The following is a 22,255-nucleotide window of genomic DNA, read 5'->3' on the forward strand; positions in this document are numbered from 1 at the left end:
TATCGATTGTCTGGTATGATAAAATGGATGGAGCTGGAATTACAGTTATCTGAAAGCAGCTGCACAAGTAGACAGGGTGATGAAGAAGGCATTTAGCATGTTGGCCTTCATCAGTTAGGGCATCGAGTTTAGGATTAGGGACATTACGTTGCAGTTATTTAAGTCATTGGTGAGGCCACACTTGGAGAATCGTGTACGTTTTTGATTACCCTATTATAGGAAAAAAGCATTATCAAGCTGAAGAGATGTAGAGGAGATTTATGAGGATCACAAACACAAAGGATTCAGCAGATGCTGGAAATCCAGAGCAGCACATGCAAAATGCTGGAGGAAGTTGGCAAATCAGTCAGCATCTATGGAGAGGAGTAAACAGTTGATGTTTCTGGCTGAGACCTTTCATTAGGACTGGAAAGAAAGGGGAAGAAGCCAGAAAAAGAAGGTTGGGGGGGGGTAGTTGAAGGAGTACAAGCTGACAGGTGATAGGTGAAACCAGGTGAGGGGTAAAATGGGAGGGGGTGGGTGGGATGAAGTGAGAGGCTGGGAGATGATAGGTGGAAGAGGTAAAGGGCTGAAGAATCCTACAATTTCAACTGGTATTGATGAAGAGTGATCCTGGACAATAATGTGCAGTTTGGTACTGATTAATATTTGTACTCCATTTCAATACTAAGAATTTGGAAAAATAGCTATAGTTCCAAAAATTGTGACCCATTTAATCTCGAAAATAATCTTCAAAAAAAAAAATCACAGCTGAATTGCAATGAAGATGAACAGAATTGCAGGACAGTAATATTAAATTTATGCTATTAGCAGTAATTTGCAAATTTTGGGAGGAATATTCATTTTTTGGAGAAAATAGTTTACATGAATATTTTTAACACTTCGTGAACTACCATGCACCCACTAATTATGTCTTTACCACTCCGACTGCAAACAAGATGCTTTCATCAGTCCAAGAAAAGAGCCTGTTTGAACACTTGCAGTATTGGTTCTATGCTCCCCAAGTTGAAAAAAACAAAAGAAGCATTTGTATTTTAAAAAAAACATTAGAAATGAGTAGAAATAAATTTCAATGCCACGTACAGACCTCTAAAAAGATCCAAAAATACTATGTGGTTTTCCCAGATTTGTACAATTAATAATTTATTGCTTTTAAAATTTATTAAAGGGGATGAATGCTTACACAATCAATTATTTTGCACTTTCTATTTGTACTTAATTTAGATCACTTTGTAGAGATCTGTTTTCACTTTGACACGAAAGAGTCTTTTTCTGTTGATCAGTTTTGAAAAAAGCTATATTAAATCCACTGTGATTCAATGTTGTAAAACAATAAAACATGAAAGCTTACAACGGAAGTGAATACTTTTTATAGGCACTGTACATGGAGGTTCTTATTTTCTCCCTTCTATTTTGAAATAATTCCTAAACAGCATCAGTCTGTGGAAAATTTACAATTCATCGAGAAAAATAAGCATTTCACTAGTTTTAAAAAAAACTAGTTAAGTTTCTTAATACAAATTCCAATTGGCATAAGCCAAACACCACACATCATCAAAAACACAACATCCCTACTGTGAAGCATGGCGGTGGCTGCAGGCTGCATCATTGCTGTGGGGATGCTTCACTGCAGCAGGCCCTGGAAGGCTTGTGAAGGTAGAGGGTAAAATCAATGCAGCAAAATACAGGGAAATCCTGGAGAAAAACCTGATGCAGTCTGCAAGAGAACTATGACTTGGAAGAAGATTTGTTTACCATCAAGACAAGGACCCCGGGCCGGCTGGTGGCACAGTGACATCGGCGCCAGACCCTGGAGCGGAGGTTCCCGGTTTGGAAACTAGTTGGGTCTGCCCCCGAGTATGCTTTCCATCCGTGCCAGGTTGAGTGTTGAGACTGCAACTGGATCTCGTAAAAATAAAGGGAAAACACTGTGAGAATGTCTGTGTGAGGAGTGACGTGTCACAGAGTCTTTTACTGTTGATCAGTGTCTAAAAAAGCCAAATTAAATCCACTGTGATTCAATGTTGCAAAACAATAAAATATGAAACATTCGGGGGGGGGCGTGGTTTGAATACTTTTAATAGGCACTTTTAATCTCTCCAAGCTGGCACTTCTTTTATCTCAAAATCATTTCATTGGCACCTATTAATAATTTATTATTGTTTGCTTTATCAAATTCTGACATCGTTGAAGTTATGGCATGGTAAACATACTTTGGACTTGAAACTTTAATTATTTAAATTAAAGATATATTTGGCTTGCAGAAGGAGCTGAGTGTTTTTTAAAAGAAAAAGAAATATTGTAACTTCCTGTTAAATGTATTTTCTTCTGTAAACAAACATTTCCTGTGTACATACATCTATTGATGCTTCTGGACACATCTTCAGTGATGTTCCTGGAATCATCGGGTGTTTCGGGTCTTTCAATATCATACAACCTCCTCCAGGTGACCCAGCCGGGGCTGATCAGACTCCAGCTTGTGTCCAGATGGCTAGCTACTTATGACTCCATGGCTCCCCTCTTTTGAGCCACAGCCATCTTGAGGCCCTCTCTGCCACATCGGTGGTACTGCGGATGGCTCTCCTCTTCCTCTCTCCCTTGATGCCCAAAATGCTGAAGGCTCTAACTAAAGAACAGGCTACGAATCCCCTACAAAGCCAAATTAAATCCACTGTGATTCAATATTGCAAAACAATAAAATATGAAACATTCGGGGGGGGGGTTGAATACTTTTAATAAGCACTTTTAATTTCTCCAAGCTGGCACTTCTTTTATCTCAAAATCATTTCATTGGCACCTATTAATAATTTTTTATTGTTTGCTTTATCAAAATCTGACATCGTTGAAGTTATGGCATGGTAAACATACTTTGGACTTGAAACTTTAATTATTTAAATTAAAGATATATTTGGCTTGCAGAAGGAGCTGAGTGTTTTTTTAAAAAATAAGAAATACTGTAACTTCCTGTTAAATGTATTTTCTTCTGTAAACAAACATTTAAACATTTTCAAAGTACTTCCTTTCCTGAAAAGTACCTTGCATTAACGCGCAGCCAACCCAACTCAATTTTAGAAAGTGCATGTTGGAATTTAGATTAGAATTTTTCTCTTTTTAATCCATCTACACTTGAATGTTTCTCGCAATATTTCTTGGATTTCTAGCAGCTCAACCCAAAATGGTATTTGTCATTTTGGTGAAGATGTATAGAACTTAAATTGTACTGGTGGGAAATCAGGTTCTCCACTCTCGACTCTCTCCGAATCTAGTGAAACTATATTCTCTAATAAGCCTTGGCTAAAATTAAACTATCCTGCCATTTGTCAGAGCTACTTTCTGTACTCTAATTTATAAATTAACTTGCGCATACCCTGAGTACGTTACATCATCACTATGCTTACCTTTAGTCATTGAAGAATTTGCATGAATATATGCATGAATTTGTATATGATGAGTTAGCGTACTTAAGAGAATGTTAGAAAATTGATTTATGGATACTGATGGCTCTTTAAATGGATGTAAATCTCACTAGCAGTGTAGTAACATTTTGTAGTCTATATTGATGCCAATGACAAGTAAAAAGAGCAAGGTCCTACGGGCAGTTTACAAGAAAGTAGGTCAGGATGTCAGGAGTGTACATTTGATTTTCATTGCCAATGCAACCTGCACAAAAATCCGGTGCTGCTGGCAGATCATCAGCTCAGTGAAAGACGCTCTTTGGTCAGCCCGAAACTTGATGATCTTCCAGCACATGGAGATGTCTGTGGCAGAATGCTCTCGACTGGCACATTCTCGGCTGCAGGAGTACGTGCTGAGGGACGCACTGAAACTTTGTGCAGCCACCGCAAAGGCCCGGTGGGGAAGGACCACAGTTTAGGGTTCTTCTCCTGCGGGATTGGGAGGGGTCAGGTGGTGGGGAGTATACTCCTCATCAGCGGTGTGTAAAGGTGAAACAACAGAGTGCCACGTGAGTGGCTAAAAGTGTGGAAATATATAGAATATAATGGAAACGTCTGTAAAGGATTGAAAGTCATCGAATGGTTTATTGTACATTATTTTTGAATAAAGTATATTTTGTTAATTAAAAAAACCTGCACAAAAATAAGAATGCGGATCAATGTTTGGGTGTAAAAATGATACACGAGAAACTGAGAAGTAAACAAAGGCTTATTGTTGGAAGTGTGCGGTAGATGCTGTAGACATATGTGTGAATACGTATGCAAGTTAATAAGAAATCATAAAATAATAAGATATTCCAACCACCCTTATATAAATTAGAATAAGGGAAGAGAAGAAGATATGGGAGTGTCAGAATTCTTGATATGTATTCAGTAGCACTTTTAAAATTAGTCCCTTAAACTCAACGTGACTTAGTTTTAGAGAATTAACTGTGCAGATTGCAGGCTTGGCAGCGGGAGTAAAGATTGTTTTTCAGAAATTGTGGAATTCAGTATCAAGTCCTGAGGATTATAACATGCCCTGCTTTGATGATCAGATTCTGCATTTTGAGTTAACACTGGACCTTACTGCAACATTGCAAGAGGCCAAAGTGCAGGTGAGAATGGAGAATTAAAGTACAGGGACATTTTAACCTCAATGTGACTCTGTGGACTGATAATGCGAAATAATTTAGGTATTTAAAGCGATTATTGATGGAGCAGTTGGAGTTATGCAAGGAGATGATAATGAAGGTTTGGGTCAATATGTTCCAAATAAAAGAAAAACAGGTAATTTCAAATGCAGAGTCAGGCAAAAAATGGAAACTTACAGCAAAACAGGAGTATAATGTTGCAGAAAGGTTGGAGAAGCATGGAAGTATAGAATTTTTAATGCTGTTTAGCTGCAAGAGTGTTGCTAGAGACATGGATGATTGGTACCATTGTTGTGCATGAGAGGGGAAGGTAAGTCAAGCATGGGTAGTCAGCTTATTGTCAGTTAATGGGAATAATTCTTAAGAAACAACAAAAAATCTAGCAATTATAGAAGCACAGGTTAATCAAGAACATGCAGTATGGATTTATGAGAAGGTCATATCTGATTAACCTGGCTGAATTTTATTAGGTAGAGAGGGTTGATGAGGTTGGTGCATTTGATGTCTGAATTTTCATACATTTTCAGAAGATCTTTCTTGGCACTTAAACAGGAAAATTAAAGCTCTTGGTAAGTATGGGACAATGAAAGATTGGATTCATAATGATCTTAGAGGGGAAAAGGAAAAGGTATTGTCAATCAGAATTTATGACTGGAAGGTTATATGTAATGGGGTACCATTGAACTTGGCACTGGATCCCAAAACTATAATGGGCTTAAGCTTTAATGCTTAATGTCTGTGATTTAAGAACTTTGGTGATACTAAGACTGGCACAACAGTTAATGCTGGGAAATCAAATTCTAAGTTATGGAAAGATATCAGTGCACTAAGAAGCTTTTATTCAGAAGCCTGAATAGCACAAGAACATAAGAAATAGGAGCAGGAGTAGGCCATCTGGCCCATCGAGCCTGCCCCGCCATTCAATAAGATCATGGCCTATCTGTCCATAAAACTCAGCTCCATCGACCTGCCTTTCCACATAACCCTTAATTCCTTTACTATGTAAAAACCTATCTAACTGTATCTTAAATATACTTAGTGAAAAAGCCTCAGCTGCTTCCCTGGGCAGAGAATTGCACAGATCCACCACTCTCTGGGAAAAAAACAGTTTCTCCTCATCTCCGTCCTAAATCTTCTCCCCTGAATCTTGAGGCAGTGTCCCCTAAGGTATGCATTTAAGCAGTACACAGTAAGATCGCGACTTTTGGAGTAAAAGAGGACTGTCCATTGTTCTCTAGTTGTGGCGCTTTTTCTTTTGAAACAAAGGAGTTGGAAGAAAGATTTAACTGAACAGATAATGCAAGCTGAACAGGAAGGACCATTTTTTCTTAGCACAAAGGTTCATAATGGTAGGAAGGGGTTTCGGAGGCATAGTTTTAAATTAATTGATGGAAGGATTGAAGAAGAGTTTACTAAAACATTTCTGCCTGAAAGAGTGGGGAGGTAGAAGACCACCTTATACTGAACAGGTATATTCTTGACTGTCTTTGAGATGATACATCTCCTGTAAATAAAACCTCTGAAATGTAGAGTGTATTTTGCCCTTTGAATGTCAGTTTATCATAGAGATAGTTAGTGACAGGATGCAAAACATGTGGTTTACAGGACTGAAAAGATATCCGTTCAAAATTACTTTACTGGACTTTGGTAGAACAACTAAAACTAATCTAAATATTTTCCCTTTCACAAATACTTACATAAACAATAAAGCAGTCTTGATTTTAACGTAGAACTATGTAAAAGTACATCGTTCTTGAGCAGTCCTTTGAGTGGGTAAAGATTAGGGGCAGGCAAGGTATGGTAGAATAGAGGAAAAAGAATTTTACTCTTAGTTTTGATTATAGCCCTTGTTATTAACATTCCAATCAGAGAAGTATTGTTGTCATTGTCAAAACCCTAATTTTAAAAGCTTCTATTAAATGTCCTTTGTTTAACATACTCCAGTGAAAATAATTGTCTTAACTATTCTGATTCAAAGCCATACTGTCTTTATTATCCTTTCTATAATTGGACACCCAAAGCATTGTTAATTGTGACTCATCCTGTATTTTATGCAAATGTATAATTACTCTTGTAGATCTAAAATATTATTGTTCAGCTTTTGACTTACCTTTCAGCATTCTGGCTCTTTTGCGAATTAAATATTCAAATCTCTTTGCATGTTTGACATCCCACTTTTAAGTATTCTGTCTTTGTTTCTTATTAACTTGTTTCTGGCCATTTATTTGTATCCAGAGTTAGTTGTGTATTATAACCACATAACCATATAACAATTACAGCACGGAAACAGGCCATCTCGGCCCTTCTAGTCCGTGCCGAACTCTTACTCTCACCTAGTCCCACCGACCTGCACTCGGCCCATAACCCTCCATTTCTTTCCTGTCCATATATCTATCCAATTTAATTTTAAATGACAACATCGAACTAGCCTCAACCACTTCTGCTGGAAGCTCATTCCACACAGCTACCACTCTCTGAGTAAAGAAGTTCCCCCTCATGTTACCCCTAAACTTTTGCCCTTTAACTCTCAACTCATGTCCTCTTGTTTAAATCTCCCCCATTCTCAATGGAAAAAGCCTATCCACGTCAACTCTATCAGTCCCCCTCATAATTTTAAACACCCCTATCAAGTCCCCTCTCAACCTTCTACGCTTCAAAGAATAAAGAATAAAATTCATGCATTAAAAAAAATCCTACCTATGGAGAAGCTTCATCAAGTTTCAATTGAAGAGAAACATGCGATTGAGTGAGGGAGAAGGACGATATTATTGCTATCTTCAGAGTCACTATTACTGGTAGTTGATTTATATTTCTACATTCTTTTTATAAACTTAATTTAAATTCAAAAACTTCAATGGCAGGTTTTGAATTTTTTCAGTGTATTAGTCTAATAATATTGCCTTTCTGTAATCAGAGAATTTCCTAACAAATGAAATTATTACTACTTTACGTGGAGGAAAAAAATTGAGGGTATGTTTAACTTCTACCCGGAGGCAAAACCATGTGTTATCAGTTTAGTCACTTTCCTTTCTTTCTCTGTTATCAGTTTAAAGTCAATGAATCTTCAATACAACGCCAGTAGCTGCTTGATAGAAGGGAAAATTCTTATCATTGCATCAGTATTAACTTCCAGAATCCATAAACTTTGAGGTTGTTTTAAAAATACCAGATCAACTGTACTCAAAACATGATGCTCATTCTTCAGGTAGACCATAACCTATACTTTTGCCATGGTAGATAAAAGCTATTTAATCTAACAGTCTTCACATAATTCACATACTTAAGGAGGATTGAAAATTTTGCCAAGATTTTGTTGTTTTGTTAATTTATTCAAATATTTTTAGTATCTTAATTTGTTTCTGCCTTTTCTACTATGTTTTCAAGATTCATGATTGTTTAATGTAATTTCCAGTGCACAGTTTTGAAGGAGAATGAAATAATTGTTACTCTGGATCCAGTGCATCACAAAGATCACAATCAGATAAAGAACACAATAATTTAAAAAAACACAATAAATACATAGATTGATTATATGTCCATAAAGTGACGATAGGCATAGGAGTGTCTGTACATAAGGTGACTGACAGGAAATGATAAAGTAGTGGTGGTGAGGAGTGTGAAAGGGTGGATTAGTGGGTGGAGGTGTTGATCAGCCTTACTGCTTGGGGAAAGTAACTGTTTTTGAATCTAGTGGTCCTGGTGTGGAGCTACATAGCCTCTTCCCTGATGGGAATGGGACATACAGTCCATGAGAAGGTGGGTGGGGATCTTCATAATGTCCGAGTAACCTTATAGAACAGGATCATCAAACCTAAGTAATGTCTGATGTGCAAGCTTATGCGTAGATGTGGTATAACAGGCAACTGCAAATACCTAATGTTTAATAGGATGCAATATGCAATTTCTTCAAAGTGCATTTGTTTGCATATTTTGTGAACAGACAGTTATACGTGTTAATTGGTTGTCATTTTCTGCACATCGCTTCATTGTTTTCCATGGGAATTTCTCTGAAACGTTGAGCAAGGCAGGCCTCCTCCTCTCAACCACCTTGCACATTTGCAGGTACCTTTGGAAATTCTCAAGCATAGTATTGATTATTTCCATCTGCACATTCATTTTACCCCATGTAACCTTCAGTTGACAAAAATGTATTAAGATAGGAGCATTGGAATCTACAAAGAGGAACATTAATTTTGTGTTTTTTTTTTACCAGTGTAAGGATCTGTAAAGTTTATGGTCTTTTGAAAGCTGTTGACTTATTTCTAAACTTTCCCCTTTGTCAAGAATTTAACTGCAAATATCAATATTGGTATAAACTTGCCAACAGTTATTCTTGAAGTTTAATTTAAAGAAGTCCCAATGAGAGAAGAGCTTGCTGCATTTTAATCCCAAAACAATAAAATGCCACTAGGAAGAAATGTACCTAATTTTGTTAAAGCTCTCAACTTTTTTGAGCATTTATACTTGGGGTACTGAACAAGGTAATATTGCTGAGTGACAGCTGAATTTGTGACCCATTGTTAAGTGTGAAATTTTATTCCCACTTGATGCCAGTTTCTTCCCTCGTTTCTGAAATAACTTGGAGACATAGGAGACTGTAGATGCTGTAATCTGCCACAAAAAGAGAAAATCAGCAGACACAAGAGATTTTATAGGTGCTGGAAATCTGAAGCAACACTCACAAAATGCTGGAGTAATCTGCAGGTCAAGCAGCATCTGTCCATACAGAGGGTGGTGAATGTTTTGGGTTCAGACTATGCATTGGAGCCTTGACCATATTTCAATTGTTATTAAGTTGCTAAACTTGAAACATAGTTTGATTTTTAATTTTTAAAAAAAATTCAAATTTTTGTGAATATTTTAAATTGATATTTTCAAACTTACAGAAGCTTTTGACAGTATATTGTACATCATAGAATAGTACAGCACAGTACAGGCCCTTTGGCCCACAATGTTGTGCCGACCCTTAAACCGTGCCTCCCATATAAACCCCACCTTAAATTCAACCATATACCTGTCTAGTAGTCTCTTAAATTTCACTAGTGTATCTGCATCCACCACTGACTCAGGCAGTGCATTCCATGCACCAACCACTCTCTGAGTAAAAAACCTTCCTCTAATATCCCCCTTGAACTTCCCACCCCTTACCTTAAGGCCATGTCCTCTTGTATTGAGCCCTGGTGCCCTGGGGAAGAGGCACTGGCTGTCCACTCTATCTATTCCTCTTAATATCTTGTATACCTCTATCATATCCCCTCTCATCCTCCTCCTCTTCAGCGAGTACAGCCCCAGCTCCCTTAATCTCTGATCATAATGCATACTCTCTAAACCAGGCAGCATCCTGGTAAATCTCCTCTGTACCTTTTCCAATGCTTCCACATCCTTCCTATAGTGAGGCGACCAGAACTGGACACAATACTCCAAGTGTGGCCTAACCAGAGTTTTATAGAGCTGCATCATTACCCCACGACTCTTAAACTCTATCCCTCGACTTATGAAAGCTAACACTCCATAAGCTTTCTTAACTACCCTATCTACCTGTGAGGCAACTTTCAGGGATCTGTGGACATGTACCCCCAGATCCCTCTGCTCCTCCACACTACCAAGTATCCTGTCATTAACTTTGCCTTGGAGTTTGTCCTTCCAAAGTGTACCACCTCAAACTTCTCTGGGTTGAACTCCATCTGCCACTTCTCAGCCCACTTCTGCATCCTATCAATGTCTCTCTGCAATCTTTGACAATCCTCTACACTATCCACAACACCACCAATCTTTGTGTTGTCTGCAAACTTGCCAACCCACCCTTCTACCCCCACATCCAGGTCATTAATAAAAATCACGAAAAGTAGAGGTCCCAGAACCGATCCTTGTGGGACACCACTAGTCACAACCCTCCAATCCGAATGTACTTTCTCCACCACGATCCTCTGCTTTCTGCAGGCAAGCCAATTCTGAATCCACCTGGCCAAACTTCCCTGGATCCCATGCCTTCTGACTTTCTGAATAAGCCTACTGTGTGGAACCTTGTCAAATGCCTTACTGAAATCCACGTAGATCACATCCACTGCACTACTCTCATCTATAAGCCTGGTCACCTCCTCAAAGAACTTTATCAGGCTTGTTAGACACAATCTGCCCTCCACAAAGCCATGCTGACTGTCCCTGATCAGACCATGATTCTCTAAATGCCCATAGATCTTATCTCTTAGAATCTTTTCCAACAGGTTTCCCACCACAGACGTAAGGCTCACCGGTCTATAATTACCCGGACTATCCCTACTACCTTTTTTGAACAAGGGGACAACATTCGCCTCCCTCCAATCCTTCGGTACCATTCCCGTGGACAACGAGGACATAAAGATTCTAGCCAGAGGCTCAGCAATCTCTTCCTTCACCTTGTGGAGCAGCCTGGGGAATATACCATCAGGCCCCGGGGACTTACCCGTCCTATTGTATTTTAACAACTCCAACACCTCCTCTCCCTTAATATCAACATGCTCCAGAACATCAACCTCACTCATATTGTCCTCACCGTCATCAAGTTCCCTCTCATTGGTGAATACCAAAGAGAAGTGTTCACTGAGGACCTCACTCACTTCCACAGCCTCCAGGCACATCTTCCCACCTTTATCTCTAATCGGTCCTATCTTCACTCCTGTCATCCTTTTGTTCTTCACATAATTGAAGAATGCCTTGGGGTTTTTCTTTACCCTACTCGCCAAGGCCTTCTCATTCCCCCTTCTTGCTCTCCTCAGCCCCTTCTTAAGCTCCTTTCTTGCTACCCTATATTCCTCAATGGACCCATCTGATCCTTGCTTCCTAAACCTCATGTATGCTGCCTTCTTCCACCTGACTAGATTTTCCACCTCACTTGTCACCCATGGTTCCTTCACCCTACCATTCTTTATCTTCCTCACCGGGGCAAATTTATCCCTAACATCCCGCAAGAGATCCCTAAACATCGACCACATGTCCATCGTACATTTCCCTGCAAAAAATATCCCAATTCACACCTGCAAGTTCTAGCCTTACAGCCTCATAATTTGCCCTTACCCAATTAAAATTTTTTCTGTCCTCTCTGATTCTGTCTTTTTCCATGATAATGTTAAAGGCCAGGGAGCGGTGGTCACTGTCCCCCAGATGCTCACCCAGTGAGAGATCTGTAACCTGACCCGGTCCTTACATCTTACCCTTACATCTACAAGTAATCTTTGGGAGAGAAAAGAACAAATCTGTGGCAAACTTTTGACATGTGCCATGGGTATTGAATTTTTGATGAGGGATCTCAACCCTCATGTTCCCCTTAAATAATTCATCTTTTCCCCTTAACCTCTTTTTCCTGTTTCACCCAACCTCAGTGGAAAAAGCCTCCTTGCATATACTCTGTCTATACACTCATTAATTTGTGTACCTATATCAAATCGTCTCTCATTCTCCAGGGAATAAAGTCCTAGCCTATTCAATCTGAACTTATAACTCAGGTCTTCAAGTACCAGCGACATCTTTGTAAATTTTCTCTGTACTCTTCCAGTTTTACTTACATCTTTCCTGTAGGTAGCTGACCAGAACTGCAGGCAATACTCAAAATTAGTTCTCAGCAACATCTTGTACAACTTTAACATTCATCCCAACTCCTGTACACAATACTCTGATTTGTGAAGGCCAATGTGTCAAAAGTTCTGTTTATGACTTTATCTCCCTGTGACACCGTTTTCAAAAGATTATAGATTTGAATTCCCAGATGCATTCTTTTCTACCGCCCTTGTCACGACTCTACTGTTCACTGTGTGAGTCGTAGCCTGGTTTGTCATCCCAAAGTGCAACACCTCACACTTGTCTCCATTAAATTCAGTTAGCCATTTCTCAGCCCATTTTTCCAGCTGGTCCAGATCCTTTGATAGCCTGTATAATTTATGTTCAATCTATGTTTTTCTTGTGAATCCGGCTTATCTGAAGCTACATGCCTGTGATGCTGCTGCAGTTAATTATTTCATTTCACTGCTGTATTCATGCACTTGTGCCCATGACAATAAAAATGAGTTTGAAATTTTATTCCTAACTATCTTTGGCCTTTTTATAACCAGTATGGTAACTAATTGGGGGGGGGGGGAGGTAGTGGATGTAATGATAAGGAGAGATTGGATAGGGTGGATATCTTCTCACTGGAAGATGGAAGATGAGATGATCTTAGTGACTGCAAAATTATGAAGGATGTGTACAGGATAGATCACCAGAATCTTTCGCTGGGGAATGGACTCTAGAATTAGGGAGGCACTGATTTAAAGTGAGGTGAAGAAATCTAAAGGAAATCTGAGGGGTACGCTTTCCCTTCGGAGCATGGCAATTATCTGGAATGAGCTACCAGAAGAGGTGATGAAGACAGATACAATGATAATATCTAAAAGATGTTTGGATAGGTAAGGTGTAGTGAGCACAGGCTAAAGTGGACAGATGAGGTTACCAGTGATAGGTATGGATGAAGTAGGCCAAAAGAGCCCATTACTGTGCTGTACAGCTTTATGATTCTATAATATCTAATTTATTTATACCAGTACCTACAAGATTTTGTTCTAATTGTGTTCTTTCATGTAAAATTTTTACAAGTAAAACACACTCTCGAAAAAAAGGTCAATTGCAGTGCATAGTGAACAACATGGTCACATGTTGCAGTGATACTGAATTAACTTTTGCAGGTTGATTTAAGAACCAAATTGTTGAAGGCATACAGACATTTACACCACATGCTGCTACCGCAAAGCAAACAGCATTATGAAGGACCCCACACACCCCTCTTACAAACTCTTCTCCCTCCTGCCATCTGTCAAAAGGCACTGAAGCATTCGGGCTTTCACGACCAGACTATGTAACATTTTCTTCCCCCAAGCCATCAGACACCTCAATACCCAGAGCCTGGACTGACACCAACCTACTGCCCTCTACTGTGCCTATTGTCTTGTTTATTATTTATTGTAATACCTGCACTGTTTTGTGCACTTTATGCAGTCCTGGGTAGGTCTGTAGTCTAGTGTAGTTTTTGTGTTGTTTTACGTAGTTCAATGTAGTTTTTGTATTGTTTCATGTAGCACCATGGTCCTGAAAAACATTGTCTTGTTTTTTACTGTGCACTGTACCAGCAATTATGGTCGAAATGACAATAAAAAGTGACTTGACTTGACTGCTCCTTAAGCTGATGGTCTGGAACGTTAGTCTTCTGTACTTCCTGCCTGATGGCTGCTGCAAGAAGATGCATGGCCTGTATGGTGAGGATCTTTGATGATAGATGTTGCCTTCTTGAGGTTGATGAATGATGTGCTGAAGCTGTTAATCTTGTGCAGCTGTTTACAAGGGAAGAAGGAATAAACTGAGTATATACCTCAGATTCAAACGAGAGTAGCAATTGGGTCTGAAGCTCATTCAGGTGAAGGAAACGAAAGGTAGTAGTTGAATGTTTTAATGCCTTGAAGCCTGTTAACAGTAAGTTTCCATCATGCTTAGGAATGGGATGCTTGTGTTTTTGTAATAAGTAAAGGCATCCGTTAGTCTTGTGAGACCATGGATCTGCGCCTGGAAAGTCTTCACTCTCCAGGGCGCAGGCCTGGGCAAGGTTGTATGGAAGACCAGCAGTTGCCCATGCTATAAGTCTCCCCTCTCCATGACACCAATGTTGTCCAAGGGAAGGACATTAGGACCCATACAGCTTGGCACCAGTGTCCTCGGCTGGGGCTCGAACTCACGACCTTCAGGTAGCTAGTCGAATGCCTTAACCACTTGGCTACGTGCCCACACTTTTGTAATACATGCTAATGATTCTGACGAAGGGTCTTGGCCTGAAACGTCGACTGCACCTCTTCCTACAGATGCTGCTTGGCCTGCTGCGTTCACCAGCAACTTTGATGTATGTTGCTTGAATTTCCAGCATCTGCAGAATTCCTGTTGTTTGCTAATGATTTAGACTTGTATTTAAGTGGCTTGATAAAGAGATTGATACAAAATTGACTGGTGATAACAATGAAGAGGAAATCTTTACACTGAAGGAAAATAAATATTGGGAATGAAATTGGTAAATGGAATTTAATCCAGAGAAGTATGTAATAATGTATCTGAGGAGGTGCATCAAGGCAAAAGAATATATAATAAATAGGATATTAATGGATGTGGAGGAATGAGTTGATCAATTGCTGCCTTTAATAAGCTAATATTTTACTCAATGGTAGCCTGGTGTTTCTTTTGTGCTAATTTATGAATATTGTCCTTTAGGATTACTTTTAAAAAAATTAAGTTGAATGAAAATGATGCAGCATTGCATGTCAGTGCACGTATTCGTTATCTGCATGTACTTTTATCTGGGTTTTATATTTTTAATTCTTGAGAATTTCACAATGTCATCACACCATTATATTTCCCCAGATGTGGCCCTGATGTTAATAGTTGTCATTAAGTGGGTAAAAATTCAGCATGTCACCAAATACTTAACACACTTGTACAAGATGCACTGTAAGAAGTACCATAACTGGTTGCATCATGGCCTTGTATGTCAGTTCCAACACAGTAATGCAAGAAGCTGTGGAGAGTTGTGGACACAGTCTAGTCCATCATGAGCACAGCCCTCCCCCACCACCGAAAGCACCTACATGAGGAACTGTCTCAAGAAGGTTGCATTGATCATCAATGATCTTGGCAATGTCTTCATCTTGCTGCTACTATCAGGCAGGAGATACCAAGACCTGAAGTCGCACAACACCAGGTGCAGGAACAGCTACTGTCTTGAATTGACCTGCATAACCCTAATCCTATCTCGGAAGTGGAATGCTACAGATCATCTCTTTGTTACTATGGGCTAGGTTTTAATTGTGATTTTGCACTAATGTTTTGCAGTCTTTTTCTTCACTGTCTTATATAATCTACAGTACTTTGCAGAAGTCTGAGACACATACATATAGCTAGGATGCCCAAGACTTCTGCACAGTACTGTAGGGTGCCATTACGATGATGAAAGATTGGTTATGGTTGTTTTTTTTTTGGCTGTGGGGGAACTTGAGGTCAATTAAAACAATGAAGTGCCTAGATAGAGTTAATAAGAAGATCAATCTCCCTGTCAGAAGGATCAAAAACCATGGGATTACAGACTCAGAGTGACTGGTAGAATTAGAGGGGATTTGCGGATTTTTTTTCTACCTAGAGGGTAGTAGGAGTCTGGAATTAATTGCCTGAAAGGTTGTAGAAGCAGAATACATTATCATAGTTAAGTAGCATTTGATTGTTCACTTAAAATGTATGACTAGCAGGGCCACGAATCAAGTGTTGGAAGATGGGGTTAGGCTAGACAGTTCTTTTTCTACCAACACAGACATAATAGGCCGAACGGCCTTCTGAGTTGCAAATTTTTCTATGAAGTAGGAAAAATAAGGCAGTCTCCATTCATTCTTATCTATTGCAGCTGATCCATAAATACATAACCTTTTAAAGTAATGAATCATTGTGTTTGACTTGTAACATTGGCCTTTATATTCACTGCAATCTGTTCTTTTCAGAATAGCTGTTCGGCAATTGCAAGCTATATTAAACTGATATTCTGATTTTGTTGTTTGATAGTTGCTTCATTTTTTTATGGTATTTTTTGGCTGTGATAATTTATAGATGTGGTTCTTTGGAATCACATTTATGCAGTTTGTTTGCATAAGCTGAATAAAAATGACATGGAAGGGCATGAGTCAGTACACATACTCCAGTAATATCTGGTTGTTTTACACTTTTATTTCCAGTTGGCAATTTAAAATTATGGCCCTATCTGTACTTTAAATATGTGATAATGGCATGTGTACCTAATAAGGGCCAGAACCATTTCTTCAAACTGTGTGAATAGTTGTCACTCACAAATGACAAATGCGCCGTCATTTGCTCTTTTCACGGCTCCCTAAAATCTATACCCTGGAATCAGGGCGATGAAATTAGCTGCTGTGTAAATTGTGTGTCTGAATGGTTCATTATCTAATCACCATTGGAGCTAGAATGATAAAATAGATTTGATTCTGAGAAGAGCCATGGCAGATGAATTCAACTATTTTACAATTTGCACTTAATTTCTTATAGAAACAAAAATGGTGGGGTTCAGAATTAAATGGGATATTGAATACAGTAGTGCACTTTCTAAATGCACTGTTGCTATCTTCAGTTTATTATTACATTTATATCAATGTACTCTGAGAAGGTACTTCTCTAACTTCTATTAACAAATCTTATTTTAAAAATTTCATTGTAAATGTCTCTTTCAGGAGCTTTTGAGGATGATGGTATTGTTCATATTGAAGGAAGTGTGGATCCTGTTCGCGATATTGAAATCATTCACGAAGAACTGAGACTAAAGGATGAAGAACTCATTATGCCCATTATTGACAAACTGGAGAAAGTGGCAGTGAGAGGAGGTGACAAAAAACTAAAACCAGAATACGTAAGTAAAATATCAGCCCCATCTCTCTCAGTCACCCCCTGCTTTTCTCCGGCTGTGTATGAAATAATTGAAATGCACAGTCGATCTACTTTCTGCTTGTTATCCTTGGTCATTCTGTGACAGTTGTATTAAAGGACTGAGTTTAACATGATATTTCTGTATATAAATTATAAAATTCTGAGGCCAGGAGTTGTAGACATCATTAGCACTGAGTTATTCATTCAGTGGGTAACCTTGGGTCAGAATGCCAGGCTAATGAAAGTATTTGGACAGACCTTTTACATGTTCAGAGCACTATACAGATCTTTAAGCCTTGTGCTTGATGTGACAGCTAGGGAAAATAATTCAAACTTATGATTTTTACTCGTGCAGAGCATCATTTCTGTTCTACAAGTTAAAGTTCTGGCCTTTTCATTATTTTCTCTGTCATTTATCTTGATGAAGCTATCCTGACTCTTTGTTGTATTAACCAGCTGGGCCATTTCACCTGCTGAAACCATTAGGGGACTCGGTGTTTTCTCAGATTAATCCTCCTGACATTGGTTTTTGTGATGATGGCTGGAGCAGGCATTCAGAATTTGCAGGTGGCCAGTGACGCACATAATTGCTGACAATTTTAGGCAATGAATAAAAATGGTCTGCATCACTTGTCAAAGGTTGTATGTAAAGATGCCAAGTGAAATCTCCTGGATGCCTTTTTAAGCTATAAAGAATAGTTAGTGAGGATGATGTTTAGCATTTTCATATTGTAATGCATGTGCAGGTTGTTAGTGTCATGTCATTAAATTTTAAAATTGTAGAAATCAAAAATGTGATTGTCATGAAGATGTTCTGATGGAATAGAAAATTTACTACTTCGCAGATCTTTCATGTTTTTCTCACTGTCAATGTTCATCATATTGGCCAATTATAAAATTCTGTTTTGTATTTTTGGGGTAAAATGATCCCGAGTTTATATACTTGAATTTTTGTAGAATCTTGCTATTTAAATGACTGCTTATCTTGCAAGTATTTAGACAATTAAAAATTTAATGTTAAGAACATTCTGTCTTTAGTACTGTTGCTAAAATATTTCCATCACAAAATATTTATCAGAAAATCTTATGTATACATTTTTGTACATAAGAGTCAAGCTTGACCTTTTAAACCTGCCTGCCTTTTATTACCACCTGCTTGTAAAGGAAATTGTGCCACATGCAGCTCTCGATTCAGAGCAGTGAAATGGATAAGGAAAGGCTTTAAGAGTTCAGTTTGTGTCACTTGCTGTTTGCCGTTTCCATTTCACAGATGATTAATCTTTCTTTAAGGAACGGACAGAGAAACAAAGCAAGTTGTCTTCCTGCAGTTGCACCTTCTGAATGCTCATTGGTTTGATAACTAGAAGGCCTTTAAATTTCCTGTTGAGAAAGATGTTCTGAAACTGAATGTACTGGTTGGAGATCACCAGCATGATTCTGTTACTATTGTGCAATTGAAGTGAATTTTCCTTTTCGTTTTCTGGAAGTGGGGAGGTATTGGCAAAAAGCAAATATAGAATAAGCTTTTTACTATTTTTGCTGGCTTCTGTGAGGTTGGATAAATGTGGATGTTTTATTTAGCTTCTTGTTCTCCCTTTATTTTCCATGTCTTCAGTCATTTATTTATTTTAATCCTGGTTTCCAATGTTGCTTTTCTCACACAAACTAGTGAGAATGATTACATATTTTTGAAAAGGTTATGTTGAAAGTTAACAAAAGTATTTTTCCCTTCCATTCCATGAAGCTTTTCCTTTGAAATAAAATACTATTTCAACAACTGGAAAATAATTGCCCAATTCTTGTAGAGTTAATTTACTTTTATAGATTGTAACACATTTGTTTTTGTATAATCTTTTAGGATATAATGTGCAAAGTCAAGAACTGGGTTATAGATGAAAAGAAACATGTGCGCTTCTATCATGATTGGAATGACAAGGAGGTAAGACTTGGAGCAATGTATTATATATATAAACTGCATTACATGTCATTTCATCCGACAAAAATCTTGTAATTAGGTTGTAAGAAGGACTGTTGTATAATTTACTTTCCTAGTTACTTAAAATGTCTCACATGTAGTATGACAAATATTGTTAAATTGATTCTTATTTGGTCTCTTCTTAGAAAGAAATTGAGCTCTGAAGTCTGCTTTTTTTTGGCTTTTTTAACAGATTGATGTATTGAATAAACATTTACTCTTGACTTCAAAGCCAATGATTTATTTGGTTAACTTGTCTGAGAAAGACTACATTAGAAGGAAGAATAAATGGTGAGTTTCCCCACTGGAAAGAGAAAACGTGACTCTTTAAATTTATCTTCATCTGTGCTTTTATCTGTAAAAGCTAATGATAGAATGTTCCTTAGGTCAGATCTTAAATACAATGTTCGTCATAATGTCTCAAAACAGTTTTTAAATGAGAACTTTATTCTAATGCTAGTTTGATAGGTGTATATTAATGTAACATGGGTAACTATGAATAACCTTCATAATCTTTGGAGTATTAACTTAATGAAGTTTCTTATTTTGCGTTTTCATTGAAGAAAATTGCAAAATTGAAGACTAAAAGTGCTCTCAATGCATAATTTATTCATTTGTACCTAAATGAGCAGACATTTGGAATAGAAATTATCTATGATTAAAGGAAATGAAAACTAGAAATATGGAGGGTTAAAGAATATTTCTTAATTGCACACTTGAAGTAAATATAAGTAATTGTTCTAATTTGGATTATAGTACATAACTGGTATGGTAGCCGTTGTGGGTTATTTTGTATTTGTTATCAGCAGGATCACTGAGGAAATGATGCCAGTACAAGAGGAGTAAGACTAAAATAAATTTAAAGATTGAAGACAATCTTAAATGAGTAAATTATCTTCTCCTCATTTATTAATATATTAACTCTGGTTTGTTCCTGTTGATTCTAAACATGGAAACAATGTAAAAAAAAGTCCTTTATTATCTGCCCCTGACTGATATACTGGTTTGTGTCTTCATTGTACTTCTATCTTGTATGCTAATTATTACTGTATGAATTGAAAACTTTGTAAAATATGAGATTAATTTCCAAAATTGAAAGGATTTCACACTCATTGAGTTGACCAGAAGTGAAGATAGTGTGGTGTAATTGCACAGTTAATAATAGACCCCAATAATAAACAAACTTTCAGGAGAAGTTTGCCTATGATTTAACTTTCCACTTGTAGTTTTGATTAGAGTTTATTATTTCCTTTGAACATGTATAGCTAGTAGAATTAAAACATTGTTTTTGCTGGATGAACTGTGAATCTTTACTTACAACGTAAAGAAGCTTGCTTTGTAAGGTTCATGATTCATTGTTGAATCATAGAATTAAAAATGTGCAGTGTACTGTTATCTGTCTTTGTCAGAGGATCAAAGTCATTGCAAACGAGTGATGTACCAAAAGCAAATTTGCCACATAGCCATTTTTTTCTGAACAATTTGCTGCCTGCTGTTCCTGTTTTCCCTCCAGCAAGTCACTGACTACCCCCTGCACATCCCTGCCCGTAAAATAATGATTAAGGGAGTATTTGTCATACATTTATGAGTGGAAGCATTGCGTGATGTAGAAGGCATCTACTGAAATTGGGGATCCTTTTTTTCTTCTTTATATAGATCGTATCAAAACTTTAATGCTCTATTTTTCTCTGCACAACATTTGTACCAGGGTTTAAAAAAACATACATTTGAAAACAATCATAACAGGAGGTTTGTGTGTGTTCAAGTTATTGTCATAATGTACCAAGTCAGTACTTGCAGTTTCCAGGTGTGAAAGACTCATGCAGATAACATTTATGGTGGCTGTTTCTTAATTAATATCTTAACTGATGCACTTTAGCTTCATTGGTGCTTGGAAAATATTGGCTCACTGATAAAACATTTGTCTTGAATTAATTATATTCATTGTTAAGAGACAAAAATTGGATTAAATATATGAGGAATATGGACAATTACAAGTAGTACAGGAAAATTAGTTTTGAATTACCTAAGTCCCATAATACAATTAGTTTGTACCTGCAAATATACAAAGATCAACATACATTTATCATGAAAATATACATTGTAGTATATCTGACTCATACGGCCAGATTTGGGAACAGCTTCTTTCCAACTGTGATAAGACTGCTGAATGGATCCTGACCCGGATCTGGGCTGTACCCTGCAAATATCCGGACCTGCCTCTTGGTTTTTTTGCACTACCTTACTTCCCATTTTTCTATTTTCTATTTATGATTTATAATTTATATTTTTAATATTTACTATTTTTAACTATTTTTAATATTTTTAATTTTTAATATTTGTAATCCAGGAAGTGTGAAGCACAGAATCAAATATCGCTGTGATGATTGTATGTTCTAGTACCAATTGTTTGGCGACAATAAAGTATAAAGTATCTCCTTACAGGCATCCACAAAACAAAGAAACCAATTAAAATCCATGAAAACAAAAGAAGACTGTTGAACACCCAACGTGCATGGAAAAACAAATCTTTTAAACAATAGAAGTAAGCAAATAGTATTCAGAACTGAGGTTCATGAAAGTGAGTCCACAGCCAATCCAGGAGCCCGTTAGTTGCAGGCCATAGCCTTGGTCCAGTGCAGAGACAAGTAAGCCTCAAAGTGCAGCAAGTTGAACCAGCGTATCCCTTGCCCCTGGCCATGACACCCTGGCCTTTTCATTCTGATCCGGCGCTTAAATCGTCCAAACCGTGATTCGTTCCTTGCTCCTGGACCCGGGTCCTGCTGCTTCGATGCGCTCGCAGGCCTTGATTCGGCCTGTACCTGACCTTTCCAATTTGCTCAGTGCTTAAATCAATGAAACCTTGGGTCTTTTCTCACTCTTGGGCCTGGGCTCCACCTTGATTCTGCTTTGCCTCCGCTCACCTTGCCTCAGTTCTTCTGCATCGAATTGCCTCTAAGTCTGCTCCAGCAACGGCAATACATAGGCTCACTGCCCGCTGTCAGGCCTGGACCCTACTGCCTCGATTCGGCTGGTACACTCCACACCACAACCGTGTTGCACCTTCGAGACTTCAGTTCACACCGCAAGAATGCCAGGTCCTACAAGCAATTCAAAAGCTATTGTTTGCAGTGATCGTTTACCATAAAAAGAGTGATTAATAAAGTATTTAGTTGTTTTCTTTGTTTTATTTGTCACCAGCAAGTAGTCGCTGAGCTTCACCAGCT

The 22,255-nt window shown here is 38.0% G+C and overlaps 1 protein-coding gene across 1 annotated transcript in view; it reads left to right on the top strand.

The window, feature by feature from the left end:
- The window catches only part of ola1 (Obg-like ATPase 1), a 173,465-nt gene that overhangs the window by 70,120 nt on the left and 81,090 nt on the right, over positions 1 to 22,255 (top strand). Inside the window, exons 5-7 of the mRNA XM_063050101.1 lie at positions 16,861 to 17,036; positions 18,912 to 18,992; positions 19,222 to 19,319. Of these exons, the coding sequence (XP_062906171.1) occupies positions 16,861 to 17,036; positions 18,912 to 18,992; positions 19,222 to 19,319 (355 nt within the window). The remainder of the gene's footprint in view (positions 1 to 16,860; positions 17,037 to 18,911; positions 18,993 to 19,221; positions 19,320 to 22,255) is intronic.

This window comes from Mobula hypostoma, chromosome 6 (genome assembly GCF_963921235.1).
Source record: "Mobula hypostoma chromosome 6, sMobHyp1.1, whole genome shotgun sequence".
In the NCBI taxonomy this organism is placed as follows: domain Eukaryota; kingdom Metazoa; phylum Chordata; class Chondrichthyes; order Myliobatiformes; family Myliobatidae; genus Mobula; species Mobula hypostoma.